The sequence below is a fragment of the Anomaloglossus baeobatrachus genome, chromosome 7 (genome assembly GCF_048569485.1).
Source record: "Anomaloglossus baeobatrachus isolate aAnoBae1 chromosome 7, aAnoBae1.hap1, whole genome shotgun sequence".
NCBI classification, from domain to species: Eukaryota; Metazoa; Chordata; class Amphibia; order Anura; family Aromobatidae; genus Anomaloglossus; species Anomaloglossus baeobatrachus.
In genome coordinates, this window is record NC_134359.1 from 54297613 (window position 1) to 54318909 (window position 21297).

General features: G+C 45.4%; 1 protein-coding gene across 2 annotated transcripts in view; it reads right to left on the reverse strand.

The window, feature by feature from the left end:
• Nucleotides 1–21297, reverse strand: part of LRP2 (LDL receptor related protein 2) — a 402994-nt gene that overhangs the window by 87137 nt on the left and 294560 nt on the right. For both annotated transcript variants that reach the window (XM_075317292.1, XM_075317291.1), the window contains exons 50-58: nucleotides 20460–20976; nucleotides 18856–19008; nucleotides 16368–16538; nucleotides 12078–12301; nucleotides 9089–9266; nucleotides 8321–8517; nucleotides 7890–8135; nucleotides 3549–3677; nucleotides 1721–1840 (exon numbers count right to left, since the gene is read on the reverse strand). In XM_075317292.1, the coding sequence (XP_075173407.1) occupies nucleotides 1721–1840; nucleotides 3549–3677; nucleotides 7890–8135; nucleotides 8321–8517; nucleotides 9089–9266; nucleotides 12078–12301; nucleotides 16368–16538; nucleotides 18856–19008; nucleotides 20460–20976 (1935 nt within the window). The remainder of the gene's footprint in view (nucleotides 1–1720; nucleotides 1841–3548; nucleotides 3678–7889; nucleotides 8136–8320; nucleotides 8518–9088; nucleotides 9267–12077; nucleotides 12302–16367; nucleotides 16539–18855; nucleotides 19009–20459; nucleotides 20977–21297) is intronic.

A 21297-nucleotide genomic window follows, 5' to 3' on the forward strand; every position in this document is an offset into this window, starting at 1 on the left:
AATATTTTGTTTGGGTTTGGTTTATTTGTCCAATTACTTTTGACCTCCTAAAATGTGGAGTGTTTGTAAAGAAATGTGTACAATTCCTACAATTTCTATCAGATATTTTTGTTCAAACCTTCAAATTAAACGTTACAATCTGCACTTGAATTCTGTTGTAGAGGTTTCATTTCAAATCCAATGTGATGGCATGCAGAGCTTAACTCGCGAAAATTGTGTCACTGTCCAAATATTTCTGGACCTAACTTTACATGCAGCGCATGCAGTATAAAGCTTTGGAGCCTTGCTCCTCGTGTGAGACATGCTGCTGGAGTGGGAAACAGCTTCTACAAAGAGAATGAACCCCAGGGAGTATATACAGAGGTCCATAACCAGAGACCGGTTGTGGCTTACCAAACCGCTGGAAGCGGTGTTGTGTGCCCTCCAGATCCCGAAGCCCGGACCCCCAGTGCACAGCACCTCAGAAGGATGCAGAGTGTAGGATGGCCCAGCGCAGAGTGAACCCTGTCCAAGAAAATGGCCGCCGGAGTGAAGAGAGGGGGCGGGGCGGGGGCATCCCTGTAGGAAAGCGGGATCTGGAGGGCCATAGAGACCTGCAGGGGAGGAGTCACGCACAAGCAGTGGGGAGTGTCCCTCCCCTGTGCAGGACGGCCACTGGGAGGAGCCGTGCCTGTCCCTCTGCATGAGTGACATGCAAGGGCAGGTAACAGAAACTAGGCCTCCGGCAAAGCCGGGGCCTAAATTTGAGCAGCGAGGCCGACGCGCAGGCACCATCGGCGCGGTTCTCGGGCGAAAGCCAGAGGACCCGCCGGAAATGTCCAAACAAATACAGCAAACACACTCTCCCCATACAATAAAGGACATGGACCCCCAAATATGAACGTCTCAGGTACTTAGCTGCTGAGACGCAGGGCCAGGTCCCTGTGGATGAGTGCTCCGGTCCAGCAGAGTCCTCAAGGAGCTGTGGACTGAGACCGGTCTCCTGCCAGGCATGGAGACCGCGCTGGCTCCCACTTCAATCCAGAGCCCAGGAGGGATGGTGAAGGAGCACGGCATGTAAGGTTTCAGCCTTGGAAAATCAACCTTACAACACCGCCGACACAGTGGGGTGAGAAGGGACATGCCGGGAGTCCAGACGTGGACCCGCACTTCTTCAATCTTTATCCAAAAAAAAAAAAAAATCATATGAGAATGCATGTGTGGATGTATGCCTCCTGAACACAAAGCGATAAACTGGCTGTGACTGGCTCACCAGGGGGTGTATAAGCTCAGAGGGAGGAGCTACACTTTTAGGTGTAGTACTTTGTGTGTCCTCCGGAGGCAGAAGCTAAACACCCAAGGTCTGGGTCTCCCAAAGGAACGATAAAGAAAAAATAATGCAGCTGTTCCTTAAAAGTTCAGAATAAAAACATAACATGACGTTAAATCCCATTTAGCACACATCAGTAGTAATATAACATAATAAAAAAAACCTCATTGTGCCACAAACTATAAAATCTTAAAAGTAAAAAAACTATGGGCTTAACATTGGCTAGATAAAACATAAAATCATATTCTGAGTTTGTGGAAAATCTAGGACAGGCAGCCATTGTGTATGATGTAATATTTCTATAAGGGAACCTCTTTATTCACTAGGACCCCCAGGTACCAAACGGGTCCATAATCCTCATTCTTATTAATGATGCCCCAACAAGAGTAGAAATTATATCAAGCGACTTACTGCAGTTGCGCTCATCAGATCCGTCCCCGCATTCATCATCGCCATCGCACCTCCAGCGCAGAGGAATACACCGATGATTTTCGCAGCGGAAGTCCCCGAGTGGATCACATGTTCTTTGTTCTACAAATTCCAATCATTCACAGGTCGGATTTGCTGCTTCAGTGGCCGTAATGATTATACAAGTATTTTCCTAAGCTCTAAATGGTTTAATAATCATTGGCGCACAGCCCTGGAGGGAAAACGCCGGCTAATTTCCCCATGAAGGGAACCACTGACTTCGTTTCATGGAGCATATCCCAATAACAGTGAATTACATGCTAGAAAAATACTTAATTTCATCGAATTTATTTAAAATTAAGAGTGAAGGAGGGTGGAAAGAGGGCACTTTCTCATTGATTTAATAGCAGTAACATATGCTGAGGTGTTGTACAAAGAGTCATAAATGATTTCCCTAATTGGGCTCATAAACTAATAACAGAAATTCAATTAACACAACCATGGGGAGAAAACACACACACTCACTCACTCACTCACTCAGCTCTCCTATACACATACACTCAGCTCTCCTACGCACACACTCAACTCTCCTACGCACACACTTAGTTCTGATACGCACACACTCAGCTCTGCTACGCACATACTCAGTTCTGCTATGCACACACTCAGCTCTGCTATGCACACACTCAGCTCTGCTACGCACACACTCAGCTCTGCAACGCACACACTTAGTTCTGATACTCACACACTCAGCTCTGCTATGCACATACTCAGCTCTGCTATGCACACACTCAGCTCCGCTACGCACACACTCAGCTCCGCTACGCACACACACAGTTCAACTATGCACACACTCAGCTGTAATAGGCACACAATTATTCTTGCCACACACGCTTAGCACTGCTACAGACACACTCAGCTTTGCTACACACACAATTAGCTCTTCTATGCATACTTAGCTCTGCTACACACGCACTCAGCTCTGCTATGCACACATCACTGCTATGCACACACTTAGCTCTGCTGTGCACACCCACTCAGCTCTGCTGTTCACACCCACTCAGCTCTGCTGTTCACACCCTCTCAGCTCTGCTGTTCACACCCTCTCAGCTCTGCTGTTCACACCCTCTCAGCTCTGCTGTTCACACCCTCTCAGCTCTGCTGTTCACACCCTCTCAGCTCTGCTGTTCACACCCTGAGCTCTGCTGTTCACACCCTGAGCTCTGCTGTTCACACCCTCTCAGCTCTGCTGTTCACACCCTCTCAGCTCTGCTGTTCACACCCTCTCAGCTCTGCTGTTCACACCCTCTCAGCTCTGCTGTTCACACCCTCTCAGCTCTGCTGTTCACACCCTCTCAGCTCTGCTGTTCACACCCTCTCAGCTCTGCTGTTCACACCCTCTCAGCTCTGCTGTGCACACCCTCTCAGCTCTGCTGTGCACACCCTCTCAGCTCTGCTGTGCACACCCTCAGCTCTTTTACACACTCTCGGTTCTGCTATTCACACACTATATGTGTTTGTTGCCCTCATCAGGATCTTAGTGTTACAAGACAACAGGATCACCACTGAGCCCTTGTCTTCCCATTCAGAACATTTTTTACATTTCGGCTTCTCTTTTTCAGCTATTTTTTTTATTAGATCCTTTAGAAATTATTTTTTGTTCACTAAAAAAAACTATTGATTTCTCTAGTGGTCTAACCGGCTTCGGAGGTCTCCAGTATTTTTTTTCCTCTGCGTTGGCGGTATAGAAATTCTACTTTATGTGTTACTAAAGCTGGTGATATATTGCTGGTCAGGGCATATTTAGATTTTTGTAATCCCTAAATCTTACCACAGTTTTCTTCATCAGAGTTGTCTCTGCAGTCGTTGTAGCCGTTGCACACGGCCCACAGCGGGATGCACCGATAGTTTGTCTTGCAGTCAAAGTCCGTGTGATTGTCACAGCGATAGGAAGGACCCACTGAAAGCAGATTGCAGAAAACAGTCGTAGGTCACTTGTTATCTTACCATGTAACGCCTGCCTGGGTATTTATATTGTGGTTTTTATATTGCATATTTTATTTGTAAATAAAACTAATTTTTCAGTTTTTATACAGTATTTGGAAACATTTACAGCGTACGTGCACCTTGTGGCGGCACGGAGGAAACGATTTTTAAATATCTGAGCATCGGGAGAGGTGGATGTTGCGCTGAACTCCAGGCGGATCTATGAATGACATTATTGACTTTGCAAGCTCCAAACTTTGTATTCAGCACATTTCCAGCCATTTTACCTTGTAGTTGCACAATATTTTCCAATCATTTTCTTGACTTTCTATTTGACAGAACGAACTTAAAGGCTTAAAGGGATTTTACGACATTACAGAAATGTATCCTATCTAAAAGGTCTTGTAAAAAAAACACATCTTGATAACTCGTCTTCTAAATTTTCTTTCAAACCAGATAATTTGTTTCTCCTGTTGTGGTCGAGCATGCGCGGGTGATATCTGTAGATGGCTGAGACTTAAGCAATTTTTCTGAAGATTTCCCAGAAAAATGCTCAAGTTGTCCACTGACTTCTATTATACTCAGGTGCTCGAGTCACGCCCATCTGATGACCAACTGCTGTTAACGAGTACCAAGCACCCGAGCATGGTAGTGCCCGCTCATCACTAGTTACAAGTACTGAGCACCTGAGCATGGTAGTGCTCGCTCATCACTAGTTACGAGTACTGAGCACCTGAGCATGGTAGTGCTCGCTCATCACTAGTTACGAGTACAGAGCACCCGAGCATGGTAGTGCCCTCTCATCACTAGTTACGAGTACTGAGCACCTGAGCATGGTAGTGCTCGCTCATCACTAGTTACGAGTACAGAGCACCCGAGCATGGTAGTGCCCTCTCATCACTAGTTACGAGTACTGAGCACCTGAGCATGGTAGTGCTCGCTCATCACTAGTTACGAGCACTGAGCACCCGAGCATGGTAGTGCCCGCTCATCACTAGTTACGAGTACTGAGCACCCGAGCATGGTAGTGCTCGCTCATCACTAGTTACGAGTACTGAGCACCCGAGCATGGTAGTGCTCACTCATCACTAGTTACGAGCACTGAGCACCCGAGCATGGTAGTGCCCACTCATCACTAGTTACGAGTACTGAGCACCCGAGCATGGTAGTGCTCACTCATCACTAGTTACGAGTACTGCACACCTGAGCATGGTAGTGCTCACTCATCACTAGTTACGAGTACTGAGCACCTGAGCATGGTAGTGCCTGCTCATCACTAGTTACGAGTACCGAGCACTCGAGCATGGTAGTGCTCACTCATCACTAGTTACGAGTACTGAGCACCCGAGCATGGTAGTGCTCACTCATCACTAGTTACGAGTACCGAGCACCTGAGCATGGTAGTGCTCGCTCATCACTAGATACGAGTACTGAGCACCCGAGCATGGTAGTGCCCGCTCATCACTAGTTACGAGTACTGAGCATCCGAGTATGGTAGTGCTCACTCATCACTAGTTACCAGTACTGAGCACCCGAGCGTGGTAGTGCTCACTCATCACTAGTTACGAGTACTGAGCACCTGAGCATGGTAGTGCTCGCTCATCACTAGTTACGAGTACTGAGCACCCGAGCATGGTAGTGCCCGCTCATCACTAGTTACGAGTACTGAGCACCTGAGCATGGTAGTGCTCACTCATCACTAGTTACGAGTACTGAACACCTGAGCATGGTAGTGCCCACTCATCACTAGTTACGAGTACTGAGCACCTGAGCATGGTAGTGCCCGCTCATCACTAGTTACGAGTACTGAGCACCTGAGCATGGTAGTGCTCGCTCATCACTAGTTACGAGTACTGAGCACCCGAACATGGTAGTGCTCGCTCATCACTAGTTACGAGTACTGAGCACCTGAGCATGGTAGTGCTCACTCATCACTAGTTACGAGTACTGAGCACCTGAGCATGGTAGTGCTCGCTCATCACTAGTTACGAGTACTGAGCACCTGAGCATGGTAGTGCTCGCTCATCACTAGTTACGAGTACAGAGCACCCGAGCATGGTAGTGCCCTCTCATCACTAGTTACGAGTACTGAGCACCTGAGCATGGTAGTGCTCGCTCATCACTAGTTACGAGCACTGAGCACCCGAGCATGGTAGTGCCCGCTCATCACTAGTTACGAGTACTGAGCACCCGAGCATGGTAGTGCTCGCTCATCACTAGTTACGAGTACTGAGCACCCGAGCATGGTAGTGCTCACTCATCACTAGTTACGAGCACTGAGCACCCGAGCATGGTAGTGCCCACTCATCACTAGTTACGAGTACTGAGCACCCGAGCATGGTAGTGCTCACTCATCACTAGTTACGAGTACTGCACACCTGAGCATGGTAGTGCTCACTCATCACTAGTTACGAGTACTGAGCACCTGAGCATGGTAGTGCCTGCTCATCACTAGTTACGAGTACCGAGCACTCGAGCATGGTAGTGCTCACTCATCACTAGTTACGAGTACTGAGCACCCGAGCATGGTAGTGCTCACTCATCACTAGTTACGAGTACCGAGCACCTGAGCATGGTAGTGCTCGCTCATCACTAGATACGAGTACTGAGCACCCGAGCATGGTAGTGCCCGCTCATCACTAGTTACGAGTACTGAGCATCCGAGTATGGTAGTGCTCACTCATCACTAGTTACCAGTACTGAGCACCCGAGCGTGGTAGTGCTCACTCATCACTAGTTACGAGTACTGAGCACCTGAGCATGGTAGTGCTCGCTCATCACTAGTTACGAGTACTGAGCACCCGAGCATGGTAGTGCCCGCTCATCACTAGTTACGAGTACTGAGCACCTGAGCATGGTAGTGCTCACTCATCACTAGTTACGAGTACTGAACACCTGAGCATGGTAGTGCCCACTCATCACTAGTTACGAGTACTGAGCACCTGAGCATGGTAGTGCCCGCTCATCACTAGTTACGAGTACTGAGCACCTGAGCATGGTAGTGCTCGCTCATCACTAGTTACGAGTACTGAGCACCCGAACATGGTAGTGCTCGCTCATCACTAGTTACGAGTACTGAGCACCTGAGCATGGTAGTGCTCACTCATCACTAGTTACGAGTACTGAGCACCTGAGCATGGTAGTGCTCGCTCATCACTAGTTACGAGTACTGAGCACCCGAGCATGGTAGTGCTCGCTCATCACTAGTTACGAGTACTGAGCACCTGAGCATGGTAGTGCTCACTCATCACTAGTTATGAGTACTGAGCACCCGAGCATGGTAGTGCTCACTCATCACTAGTTACAAGTACAGAGCCCCCGAGCATGGTAGTGCTCACTCATCACTAGTTACAAGTACAGAGCCCCCGAGCATGGTAGTACTCGCTCATCACTTGTTACGAGTACTGAGCACCCAAGCATGGTAGTTTTCGCTCATCACTAGTTACGAGTACTGAGCACCCGAGCATGGTAGTGCTCACTCATCACTAGTTACGAGTACTGAGCACCCGAGCATGGTAGTGCTCACTCATCCCTAGTTACGAGTACTGAGCACCTGAGCATGGTAGTGCTCGCTCATCACTAGTTACGAGTACTGAGCACCTGAGCATGGTAGTGCTCACTCATCACTAGTTACGAGTACTGAGCACCTGAGCATGGTAGTGCTCGCTCATCACTAGTTACGAGTACTGAGCACCTGAGCATGGTAGTGCTCGCTCATCACTAGTTACAAGTACTGAGCACCCGAGCATGGTAATGCCCGCTCATCACTAGTTACGAGTACTGAGAACCTGAGCATGGTAGTGCTCACTCATCACTAGTTACGAGTACTGAGCACCTGAGCATGGTAGTGCTCGCTCATCACTAGTTACGAGTACTGAGCACCTGAGCATGGTAGTGCCCGCTCATCACTAGTTACGAGTACTGAGCACCTGAGCATGGTAGTGCTCGCTCATCACTGGTTACGAGTACTGAGCACCTGAGCATGGTAGTGCTCACTCATCACTAGTTACGAGTACTGAGCACCTGAGCATGGTAGTGCTCGCTCATCACTAGTTACGAGTACTGAGCACCCGAGCATGGTAGTGCCCGCTCATCACTGGTTATGAGTACCGAGCACCTGAGCATGGTAGTGCTCACTCATCACTAGTAAATACTATTTTATTAGGAATTTGGTATAAATTCTTACTGCACTCCTGAATGGGCTCATCTGAATGGTCTCCGCAATCGTTGTCCACATCACACTTCCAGCTCTGAGGGATGCAGCGCCCATTGTTGCATTTGAATTGGCCAGGATTACAGGTTCGAGTTGCGCAGTGGGTGCTGTCTTCGTCTGAGTTGTCTCCGCAGTCGTCCTCTGTGTCACACTGCCAGGCCTCGGGGATACAGCGCTTGTTAGCGCACTGCCACTGGTGGTCATCGCACTGATGAGTGGCTGCAGAAGATCAATGTAAAAGTCAGCAAGAAGAATTCTGAATTAAGTAAATCCAAGGCATCCAACATATAATTAAAGGGGGGTATAGTTAATAAACAACTGTAATATACATGCAAACCAGTGTTCACATCATTGTATACACAAATGATCAAATCATGGCCCCATCATGGCGTCCCAAAACTTACCACAAAGCACTGGATCTTCATCAGAGTTGTCCGGACAGTCTGGCGCTGTGTTACACAAGAAGTGAGAACTTGTGCAGTTTCCATCGTTGCACTGGAACTGTCCCACGCGGCAGTACCGATGAGGACAGGTGGGCGGCTCATCAGAGCCATCCCTGCAGTCCCGCTGGCCATCACATTTCCACCATATCGGGATACATCTATAGCATGGTGAGAAAAAGAATAAATGAGTTATACAAAGACAGATAAAAATCAGCCTCACACAAATTACTATCTCAGGTCAAAAAAAAAAAATAGTAAAAATGAAAGATGTACATTAAGAATTAAATGGGTTGTTCATTACTTTTACATTGATGGCCCATCCTTACGATAGGTCATCAATGTCTGATTAGTGGGGGTCCGACACCCGGCATCCTCACCGATCACCCTCGCCTGAGTGCTGTCGATGGCAGCAGTCGGCCGAAAATGCTCAGTTTTGGTGCCGCTCTGTCTTCTGATAGCAGCTGGGTACTGCACATCCGCCTCCCATTCAAATTAATAGGTGGGGGATGTGCAGTACCCGGCCACGGCCACTATCAGAAGACAGAGCAGCTCCGGAACTGAGTATTTCCGGCTGCTTGCTGCTGCCTCCAACATTGAGAAAACAGCTAATTGGTGGGGGTCCGGAAAGTCAGACCCTGGCCGATCAGACACTGATGACCTATCCTAAGGATAAGTCATCAATGTAAAAGTAGTGGGCAACCCCTTTAAGATCTACCACGCTGTACTTACCTTTCACTGTCGGCACATAAGAACTGGGTACTGGAACAAGAAGGAAGACATCGAACAATGTTTCCAAACTGCATGGCCAAGAAATTGTCTGGACATTCACAAGAGTACCCCTGGCCTCCTTCTTTAATGAGACACAAGTGGGAACAGCCTCCATTGTTTCTGCCACAGGGATTGTTTACTAGAGTAAAGTAATATCAGGAGATTAACATTTAGGTTATGCCACCATTTATTTTCGCTAAGATTGGTAATGGCCCCCATTACTGGTGTTATATGGGTTGTCATCAGTAGGAGCTGGAACCCAAAGCAAAGGTTCAAGAATGTTTACCCCACTCACGATCCCTGCAATTCAACCTGATATCTGTGGAGTAGACATATATATTATGTAAAGTGCATGTGTGTATAATTCATATATGCACGTAGTGTGTGCCTTTTCGAATCTACATATCTACAGTATGTGTATATGACTTTGTGTCTGAACATGACTCGCCCACCCCAGGGCTATGGGACACCCGGTGCCGGGCCGGACTAGTCCGGGGGACGTCAGTGGTGGTGGAGCCCGACTCCGTGACCCTGGTGGGTGTCAATTAAAGTGTATATTTGTCGTGACGCCGCATGCGGATTGCGGCTAGTAAGCAGCCGCTGCTGTATGGGGCCTCCGGGGTGATGGAATGGCAGCAATGGTGGTACTGCTCCCCACAGGTGGAGCTGGACCCCGGGGCACAGTTGGTGCTTGTATGGGCCTATGCAGTTGAGGTGTAGTGCAGGGCCGACAGGCAGTGAAAGGACCGGACACAAACAACAGTCTCTTTACCTTCTCCTCTTTTACTTTGCAAACGGTTAGTCCTGAGAGACCGTTACAAGTGGTTGAGGGCTCCGGCCGGCCTGGAAGTAACTGAGGAATCTTTTTGGCCAGATGAGTATGAGGCCTACTCCTGTTCTTTTCCTTACTGTGATAGGACCCTGCTCTCTGAATTTAGCAATGGCCCTCTTGCTGCTGGGACCGGTGGTACGTCCCTTTCCCTCTGTGGTAGGCTGCGCAGGCCCTCTCTGGTGCTTCTCTGCTGGAGTGCACACCAGGCCCTGGTGATGCAGCTGTACCTTCGGGCTGTTTATGGGCCAGGTGCTTGCAGCTCTCCTGCCCTTCGGATTCGGCTACCAGGGAATATTTTAGGCCCTGGTGGCCACAGACTCCGATGTCCGAGTCTCTTCTGTGCCTCTCTGCTCTTCCTGCTTCACTGGGCCAAGCTATTCCAGCTCCAGGCCCCAGTCCGCAGGACAGCACTACTCTGCATCTGCTCTCTCTGCTTTCTTTCCGTAGACTGAACACTAACCCCTCCCTCAGGTCAGACTTAAGGAATGCTCCCTGGAACTCCAGGTTCAGAGCTCCCCCTGCTGGCCTGAGGGAGAAACTGCGTTGGATGTTAAACTTACTGGCCAATAGACCTCCCAATTACCTCCAGGCTCAGCATTAACCTTTTGGAGGGGCAATGCTGTTGTGGCGACCAGGTCCTGGGGCGCCACAAACACACAGCCTCATTCACATGACTATGACATGTTCATATGGCCCAAAAAACATGGGAGTCTGTCACCAAAAAATGACTGCTCAAACCAAACACAAGCGCCTAGTGCAGTCTTAGCGTGGCCGAGCAGTTCAGTGCATCGCCCAACCTATATGTTTTCCATCTTTCTCCATCCATATCTGACTCCTATGTATCCAGAGTTGTCACTTAAGGAAGAGGGGAGCAAAATATTGGTGCAAAACAAGTAGGTGGGAAAATGCACCGAAATGCTCGGCCACGCCAGGGTGCACCGAGAGCGTGTGCTGGGTTTGAACAGTAATTTTTTTCTGATAGACTCCTAATAAGCATATTAATCATTAACCCTAGAACGCATACCTGGGGCCTCGCAGTCCTGCTAGGTCACTTGTTTTCTATGGTAGATTTCTATGGTTGTGCGTTCTAGGGTTAAGGGAGTGAAGACTGAATTAAAGAGGACAAACCACCAGAATTTTCATATATAAACTAAAACCAGTGCTATACTGGCGCTATCATGCTGATTCTATACATACCTTTAGTTGTGAGATCGGATGTATACTTTCTGAAATACAGGCAAGTAAGGTTTGTGAAATTCACTGTTACTTGATTGACAGGTGCAAGAGAATATCTAATAGGTGGGTCGTGCTTTGATAATTATTCCCGCTCCTTTCTGCCTGCCAGTCCTTTCTTCCTCCTTCCTTCCCCTGTAATAACAAAGACAGGGGGAGGAAGGACAGGCAGCAGACAGGGGCAGGAATAACTAGCAAAACCCAAGCCACCTATTAGATATTCTGTAGCTGCTATCAATCAAATAACAGTGCATTTCACAAACTTTACTTACCTGTATTTCAGAAAGTATACATCCGACCTCACAACTAAAGGTATGTATAGAATCAGCATGATGGCGGCAGTATAGCACTGGCTTTAGTTTATATACGAAAATCCTGGTGGTTGATCCTCTTTAAATAGCGAAACAGACTTTCCAACCACTATGTAATGTAAATTCCTGAAGACCAAAACCAGTCAGTTCTAAATCAAAAACACTAAAAGTGCCTTGATTTTCAATTTCTTCTAAACCAAGCAACAAGACTTAGTTCACAAAGATACATATTATGGCACCCATAGTTTGCTATGGACATATACTGTAACACTATATACTAGCAATTTTGGGAATTTGTGGACCAGCATGTTAGCCCATAGTATATCAAATACTAAAAGGGGGATTACAGTGTCTCACAGGGCCCACCACACTGTGCGGTCTGGAGTGTGTACAGGTCTATAATACAGACTCCATTGCATCTGCCCTAACTGTAACATACAAAAGGAAAAAACAAAAGTGCAACAATTAATCTTAAATTAGCGGTTCTACATACTGTTTTCCATACAATGAAAAATGGAGGATTTACCAACATGACAGCTAATGATGTAATTACGCCCAATGTAGCAGTACTTACATGTAGGCTGCCTGAAAGGATGGTAGACATGAATATCAAATGGCCTGTGTGTGGTATTGGCCAACATCATTCTTCCAGATCCATCGTATTTATTTCCCTTTTCCACCGTTCTAGTGTTCCAGTCGGTCCAATATATTGTATCTTCAAATACAGTGATGGCAAAAGGGTGAGGGAGGTTTCCATCATACACGGTGTGTCGGTGTCTACCTTCCAAATCTGAGTATCTATAAAAACAACGCAAAACGAAAACTACTGAGGCAAATGTCGAAGTGCAGTTCTACTTACTGAGACTGCTGTCGGCAAAATGGGATTTAAAGGGAACCTGTCAGGTCAAATATGCGCCCAGAACCACAAGCAGTTCTGGGTGTATATTGCTTATCCTGCCTAACTGTCCCTGTATCTAGTAGCGTAGATAAAGGGATCTTTAGAAAAAGTATTTCTAAAGATCTTTTATCTTATGCTAACGAGCTCGGAGACTAGTCCCAAGGACGTTGCTTCCCTGGCTAGTCGGCTCCATTAGCATGTTAATACACCCCTGTGGGTGTGCTAACATGCTAATGAATGCACAGCATCAGAGGATGATTCCACTCACCTCTCCGCCGCCATCGCGTCCGACGCTGGATTTCGACTCAGTGCACATGACTCCGGACTTTCAGAAATGGGCACTACTTCAGTTTGAAGCCGGGACGCGTACACCCGGCTTCATAGTGCGCATGACCCAAACTCTGGGGTCATGCGCACTGAGCCGAAATCCAGCATTGGCCGGCGATAGCGGCGGAGAGGTGAGTGAGATCATCCTGTGACGCTGCGCATTCATTAGCATGTTAGCATGCCCATAGGGGTGTACTAACATGCTAATGGGGCCGAGTAGCCAGAGGAACTAATGCCCAGGGGACTAGTCCCTGCCCTCATCAGCATACCATAAAAGATCTTTAGAAATATGTTTTCTAAAGATCTCTATTTATACTAGTGTATACAGGGACGGTTAGGCAGGGATTAGCAATATACACCCAGAACTGCTCGTGGTTCTGGGTACATATTGCCCCTGACAGGTTCCCTTTAATAAAAAACAAATATAGAGAAAATGTAATAGTTTACAAAGAGTTCTGAGAATGGAACTTTAGAGAAATAAACCAGACTCTATTGTGTAATGTTATACAATACAAAGAGACGTGCTCTGGACAATGTTTTATTGGGTCTATACAAGAGCTGGTTTAGGTTGGTCAACAATTGAGCAGATTTTCAAAAATTTTACTTTTTACAAAAAAGATTTACTTATCAGTAAAAAAAGAAGCAATTTATGACATATATGAAATAGACTACATGGACTTCTTCAATTTGGCTTCTATAAAAGTACACCCCACAAACCTGCCACTTTATACTCCAGATCATTTCTACATCTACTCAAAAACAATTTTGTATATTAACCCAAGTATCATTTTCAAAGAAGACAATAACTGATTTATTAAGACTGGCATTAAGTATACTAAATCAGGGGCATGCAGAAGTACGATGTGTGTCTTCTCCTGCTTCCTATGGTGTTGTCAAAGGCAGCGCATGCGCCGTCGCATCCTTTTCCTTTTTCAAGACTGCGGGAGCACATGCAGTCACAATAGAAGAGGAGCCCACCTAGCAGTAGCAGCTACCCGCACAAGAAGCAGACAGGACATTCAGAATCAAGCCGCCATCAGCAACAATATGAGACAGGTAGGAAGCAAGAGGAAACTGTCTGCAATAAGATGGCACTGGAGATAGCGCTATGTGCAGGTCCTGATCCTGATGCCATCTTAATGAAGGCAAGCATACAGGGGTGAATGAAGAACGCAAAACCCAACCCCCATAGTCCCTCCCTAATACACACACCAATCAAACGAGCAGCGTATTTCTGGAACTTGGATTAAAGGGAACCTGTCACCAGATTTAGCGACTATAAGCTATGGCCACCACCAGTGAGCTTGTATATACAGCATTCCAGAATACTGTATAGAAGAGCCCAGGCCGCTGTGTAGAACGTAAAGAACACTTTTATAATACTCACCTAAGAGACGGTCGGGTCTGATGGGTGTTCCTGCTCTCCGGTTCGGCGCCTCCTCTCTGCTGTGATTGCGGTTCTCCTTCTTCTAAGGCCCGTGCGCATGAGACGTCCTAAGTCATGCACACTAGCTGGCAATGCAGTCCTGCGCAGGCGCACTTTGATCTGCCCTGCTCAGGGCAGATCAAAAGTATTGTAGTGCGCATGCGCGGGCGGTCTTTAACCTTTCCTTGCGCCTGCGCATTACAGTACTTTGATCTGCCCTCAGCAGGACAGATCAAAATGCGCCTGTGCAGGAGTACAATGTCGGCTTGTGTGGATTACGTAGATGCATCATCCACCCTGGTGCGGGAAAAAGGAGGATAGAGATTGCAGCAGATAGGAGATGCCAGACAGGAGAGCAGCGAAACTCATTAGACCTGACCACCCCACTAGGTGAGTATTGTAAAAGTGTTTTTTACGTTATACAGCGGCCTGGGCACATACTGTATATACAGTATTTTGTAATGCTGTACATAAGAGCTCAGTGGTGGTGGCCGCTGCTTAAAGTCACCAAATCAGGTGACAGGTTCCATTTAAAGATTTTTCAGCAATCAAGCATGCAATCTCTGAACTAAAGGAATGATTGCATTCAGCTTCCTAGCGCCAGTATGGCACTGGCTTTACCTTATATAGCAAAATTGTGCTGGATGTTTCCCTTTAAGTGACCCGATGTGCAACCTGATTCAGATCATAGCATACAGCTATGGTGGTTAATTGTCCTGCACACTGAATTTAATAACCTTCCATAAAGAACAGATTAATTATCATGCCAGCTGCTATGTATCCTATTATTATTTTTTATTCCTTGCAAGTTATGTCTGCACTGTGCTTATTTCTGAAAGGGAATCTGTTACCAGAGTTTTACTGTCTAATCAGAGAGCAGCATAATGTAGGAAAAGAGACCCTGATTCTAACAAGGTATCACTTAGTTTTCTGGATGCAGCAGTTGTGACACAATCAGAGTTGTTAGATGTAGAATGTAGTAGAGCTCAGAAAGCTAACCCCGCCCACACTGCAGCTCTCTGTAAACATTGTGTATTGAAAGCGAGCTGATTATCAAAGCTGGGGGTGTGGTTAAATGAGCACTGTAGTCCAAGCCCTGTAGTCTACACAATGATAATCTCCTGGTGATAAAACCTTTCATTGTGTGAAAACAAGAGCGCACAGCTTAATAAGTGACACATAGCTGATGTGTTTTAACCTTTATCTCATGCTGTCCTTAGATTACATAGCAAAAATCTTCTGACAGATTTCTATTAATCTACACAAGTTACAGTATATGAGGTGTGCAAATGCTCATGTCTTTTATGTGTATCTTTATAGGCTTGTTTATACGACTGTACAGATGTGTCCATCCTTACTTCCTTGAAAGTTTTGTTAAGGAATATGAATAAATTTACACAATACAAATGTAATATGTTACCGTAATATGCTAGCAAAATTGTGCCCACGACAGGCAGAACATCTTATCACAACCATTGGGTGACCACCTACAGTATAAACATCTCCCAACAGAGATTTATATTTTTTCTAAGTTGATCATTAGGGATGATCGAATATCACAAATATTTGGCACTATTTGGCTTCGCGAATATCCGACGAATAGGTCGCCGCTATGCGAATATTCAATGCGCAATGTAAGTCTATGGGAAGCCCGAATAGTTGCTATTCGGGTTTCCCATAGACTTACATTGCGCATCGAATATTCGCAAATAGTCGAATAGCGCGACTTATTCAGCGAATATGGGCGTTGCCGAATATTTGAGGTATTCGATCATCCCTATTGATCATCATTTGCTACTCATATTAGGAAATGTCTGGCTATACGGAAAGGTAAGAAACGACACATGAATTTGCAGTTGTTTCCTCCAAAGGATTCTAAAAAGATCATTTTTGGAAAGTTACAGCTTGGGAGTTACAGCCGCAAAGGGCAATGGAGTATTTTGTTTTGGTGAATTTGTTGGGAAAATAATCTATTTTACCCTCTGTTTATAAAAAATCTAACCAGTGTCATTGAGTTATTCTCTAATCTAGGGTCTCAGTCAGTGGGCTGTGGACCGTCTGAGATCGAGAACACTATACATGTCCATTTTGATTGTTCATTTTGACAGCGATTCATGGACCGCTCAATGTCCTAGTCATTACTGCAAAGAGTCATGCCATGTATATGTTTATGAACAGTTACCGAGTTGCTTTATTCTTCTCTAAGTACGTACTCAATGTAGTTCAAGTGGGCATCGGCCCAGTAGAGCTTGTCACTGGTGTAGTCTATTGTAATTCCATTGGGCCATTCCAACTTAGTAGAGATGATAACGGTTTTGTTCTTGCCGTCCATGCCAACTCTGCCAATGTAGGGCATGTCTCCCCAGTCTGTCCAGTAAATGTGCCTGTAGAAGCAAAATTAAAGTTTCAATAAACTTTATGGAATTCATATCCTAAGGATATTTGCCTGGGAGTATGGTTGAGACACTTGTACACAAAAAAAACAACCTTTTTTAATCTTTCAGCAGAGGAAAAATGGCTTATGTTATCAGTCACAATTCTATGCCCTCTTGAGATTAGTCTTTGTAAGTACCACACTGCCACCCGTAACTGGTCACCCATTATTAGAGAATTTTGTCTAATGTAGCAGGGTACTGTAATATGAGACCAAATGTTGCTTTTGATCTCTAAAGTTTATTTATGGTCCCACTCTATAGATGATGGATTGAGCAAATTTGATCGAGAGGAAGCCCCCCACCCCCCAAAAGAAATGAAGATACAACAGCAACAGAAATGCTGAAACATTGAAAATATTAATTGTTGTTACTGGCATTACTTCTACCGTGATTCCCGGTAAATAAGACTTACCCCAAATATAAGCTCTAGCATGATTTTACAAGATTTATGGAGTATCAAACCTACAAAAAATGATGGCTAACTGTTATGCCAGGTTCCCACGGTCCTCCATCTGTGACCGCAGGTAACCTGACCTTGGGTGACTTTATTGAATTTAGTGTCCAGGTCAAGTTACCTGCAGTCACAGGTGGAGGACTGTAGGAACCTCCAGCTGTGACCGCATCTAACCTGAGTAACGTCACCGCTGACCACTGAGGCACAGTCTCTGCCTGAAATTACAGTAAGTGTTCATGTTCTATGGCCGCCCCCTGTCACTTCAGATGTAGCAGAGCCAGGATCATCATGGGGCCTCATGTGGATTACGTCGGACCTTCAGGGGTATTTTGGGGGTTAACAAAGGGGGTGAAAGAGGGTGATTTGTTTTTTCATTTACTTCAAAGAAAGGATTCTTTTAGTGTTTGTGTTATATTTCTTTTCACTTACAGATTAGTAAAGGGGCGGATCTCACAGATGCCTCTCATTACTAATCTAGGGCTTAGTGATAGCTGTCAGCTGTTACTAACTCCTTATTACTACGATTGCCACTGAACCAGGACAATCTGGAAGAGCTGGGTAAAGTGCTGGGATTGACACATCTAATGGATGTGACAATTCTGGGCACCTGCAGGCTGCTATTTTTAGGTTGGGGGGCCAAATAAGCATGGATCTCCCCAGCCTGAGAATACCAGTCCCCAGCTGTTGGCTTTATCATGGCTGGTTATCCATAATGGGGGGGCCGCATACCATTTTTTAAAAATTATTTATGTAAATAATTTAAAAAAAAAACTGCATGCACTTTTTCTTATTATGATACACAGCCAAGATAAGTGCAGGGCTGGGGGCTGCAGCCTGTAGCCGTATGCTTTATCTGTGCTGGGTATCATAATACGGGGGATCCTAGGGCAATTTTTTTTATTTACTTAATTTTATACCAGGATATAGACGCACATAGCACCTGTGATTTGAAGCAGTTGCTGCCTCTCAGGGTGGCAACCATTCACAGATGCCGGTGGGTGGGGGAAGCAGTGTATATGCATGAGGCTAATAAGGGGTCCCGGAAGTAGAATGAGAGTCCACAAGAGCAGTGTGACTGCCGTGCCGGAGACTTGGTAAGTATAGTGGACTTGCTGTATTAGTTTTATTTATTTTTACTCGTTTTTTTTTTATTACCCAAGTCACTGGCCCAGCACTTTTGAACCCTAGTGGGGTCCGCCCATCACTACCTATTCATTGAGGAAGTGAAAACTCAGTAAAAAAAATGCCGTAAAAATGCCATAAAAAAACACAGAAAAAACGCAGAAAACCACCAGGAGACTTCCTGCCACAATATAGGGTTTTACTGCACAAAAAATGCAGCAAAAATGCCCTGTGTGAACACTGACTTAGCTGTCTGCAAGGATTTCAAACCGCCTGCAAAAAATATTTCTAATTAGCAGTTTATGTTCGCAGCAAAGACATAAGAAAGCCACAGTATGGATTATTAAAAAATGTGGTAGATTTAATGGCATAGTAATTCTGAGCGATGTGCCCACCCTGGCATTTATCTAACACATTGGCTTCCAATGGAACAAATACAAATCAGAAACAATAGAGAGGAAATTCAATCATTTATGCAGAAATAGCCGTATTTCCTGAAGGACTCCGGCATGCCAAGCCCAGGATAATGTTAAGTAGATATTAATAAAAGTCGGATTTGGTTTCCCGTCTGCAGAGTGGTGTCTTTCAGGAAATAACAGATACTGAGATACGGATAAGTACAATATAATGAAAACGGCGCCAATTATAACACAGGTAATAACAGGTAATGCGCTGTCTGAAATGTCATACCCTTTCTTTGGATGAACCACGATGCCTCTAGGATGCTGAAAGCAGAAAGTGTTATTGACGTCTGCACAGCGGTCTACCAGCCTCTTCCTGAACCTCCCGTCCAGCTCCGCAACGCTGATACAGTTCTTGTAGGCGTCCACCCAATATAGTTTCCTAGAATTGGAGTAAAATGAATGTATACAGTAGTGCACCTCTACAGAAAAAAGCAATATCCGATATTGAGCATAAATAGACTACTGGCGTCTCAACAATGATAAGAGGTGCTGATGACCATGCACCAGACTAGTGCACATCCAGCACATACCAAACTAACATAATGTAAGACAGGGGCACAATACCTCCCGGCCATACACATGTCCTGGTAATCACCTGTCGATATAAATAAGACAGGTAAAAAGTACTCAGCAGTGCCAGGCACCTGTTGGTGCAAGGTCATCAGTGCCTTCCACCTCCAGAAGAATTGGTCACATAGACCTTTGTATTCATACAAAGTTTAACACATATTCCAAACCAAAAGAGTGTATAACCTCCTCCCAGTATTTCATTGTCAGCTACGTATCAGAAAAAAGCTTCAATAAGTGACATGTTACTTTTTAAAGTGCTTTCTAAACCCAAAACCCATGGTGGGTACCACACATCGACTAGCCTCGTTGAATAGGGCTAGTTCACTTTCTGACCTGCAGAAGTTTATGCTGTAAATCTGACACAGAAATCAGAAACACGTCCCTTGAGGAAGTTATACGAAACGTGCGTCAGGGTGGAAGGACGCTGGACACCAATATTTCTACAGGTAATTATTTATCTACTCCTCTATTTTCTCATTGCACTTTGGCATCTATTCATAGGATAGCATATGCTAATTGACTGTTTGTAGTACGACACATGCTAATTAATGTCTATTGTATAGCACTAGCTGATTAACTATTTACAGTACAAACACAGGGCAGTGTATTGTGGTAGTCTCTAGTCTAGTTGTGTAACTCAGGCCGACCACATCTGCAAATTACCCAGTGGCTCTGTGTGCAGCTCCGCGTTCTCGCGCACATAGCAATAAATATAGTAGTCTAGTACATCACTCAGGACAGACTAGCGCATGCTCACACAGTGCCAAGGGCCATGTAAAAAAATAGCCAATGTAAACTTGCTCATAGGCTGTTATTGGGTCTGTGTGCTGTACGATTTTTACCTAGTAAGCTTGTCTGAGCGTAGTGTAGATTTCAACAGAACTCCAACACACCAGTAGTTTATTACATTAATATATTGATTATTTGGATGTGTATACTTGGTCCGACCTTAAATGGGTTGATGTCCAATTGGACCAGCCCTTCTAAAACGCCCGAGTTCCCTATGTAATTTAGGAAAAGCTTATAGTCACGTCCCGCACCAGTACCGTTCCAGTGATGTCAGTGCCTGGTCTCCCAACACCAGGGTGACATTGTTTAGTCACATAAGCACTACAGGCAATCAGTGGCCAATAACAAGCTGCAGTTCTTACACTTCCCTGGAACATCCAAGTTTCGACTGGGGAAAGTGTGATTGAAACAGCCAATCAGGGACTATCAGCTGAAGGACAACCCCTACATGCTTAGTTAGTTCTCCCTTACCTGCCAACCCAGTCCACTGCTAAACCTTCTCCGCTCAGAATATCGGTGCTAATAATTGTCTCTTTGTTGGTTCCATTGAGGAACATTCTCTCCAAAACTCTCCTTCCCACATCGATCCAATACAATCGTTCTTCCGTTCGATCGAAGTCCAGGGCCACCACATTGCTCAGACCTTGTAATATTAGAGAATAAGACAGTCTGTCCACTGTCAGGTTTCTCAGATAGTAGCGGTTACTGAATATAAGATATGGGGCAATATTGCTATTCTGCCGGCAGCTCTTTCCATCCGGTTCCCTGATGTAGCCCGGAGCACACTTGCAGATGAAGGAACCTGCAGTATTCTCACAGATTTGGCTGCATATCCATGGGGACTCTGAGCACTCGTCGATATCGTCACAGGTTCGTTTATCAGACATAAGCCGATATCCGGCTCGACAACTGCAAAAGAAGCTGGTCTGTGTATCCGTACAGTTGTGATCACAACCACTGATAGAAGGATCATTGCACTCGTTAATGCCTGCATAAAAGAAAATAAATGGTTAATGGGATGCACACTAAAGAAACAGTATTGGGCTATATTCACATGCACAGTTTTTGCAGCGTTTTTCATTGCAGGAAAAAATGCAGAGAAAACATGACATGCAAACATAGCTTTATCATTCAGATTTATTCTTTAAAGTGACAAATGTGTGCAAAATGTGAAAGAATTCTGAAATCTTAAATGTAAGTCGATAGCACAAATTGAAACTGCATATAATATACTGGCCGTAGAACATTATATTTCTTGTAGATTTATATAATCCATAAATAAAAATAAGTAATATTATTTTAAATATTT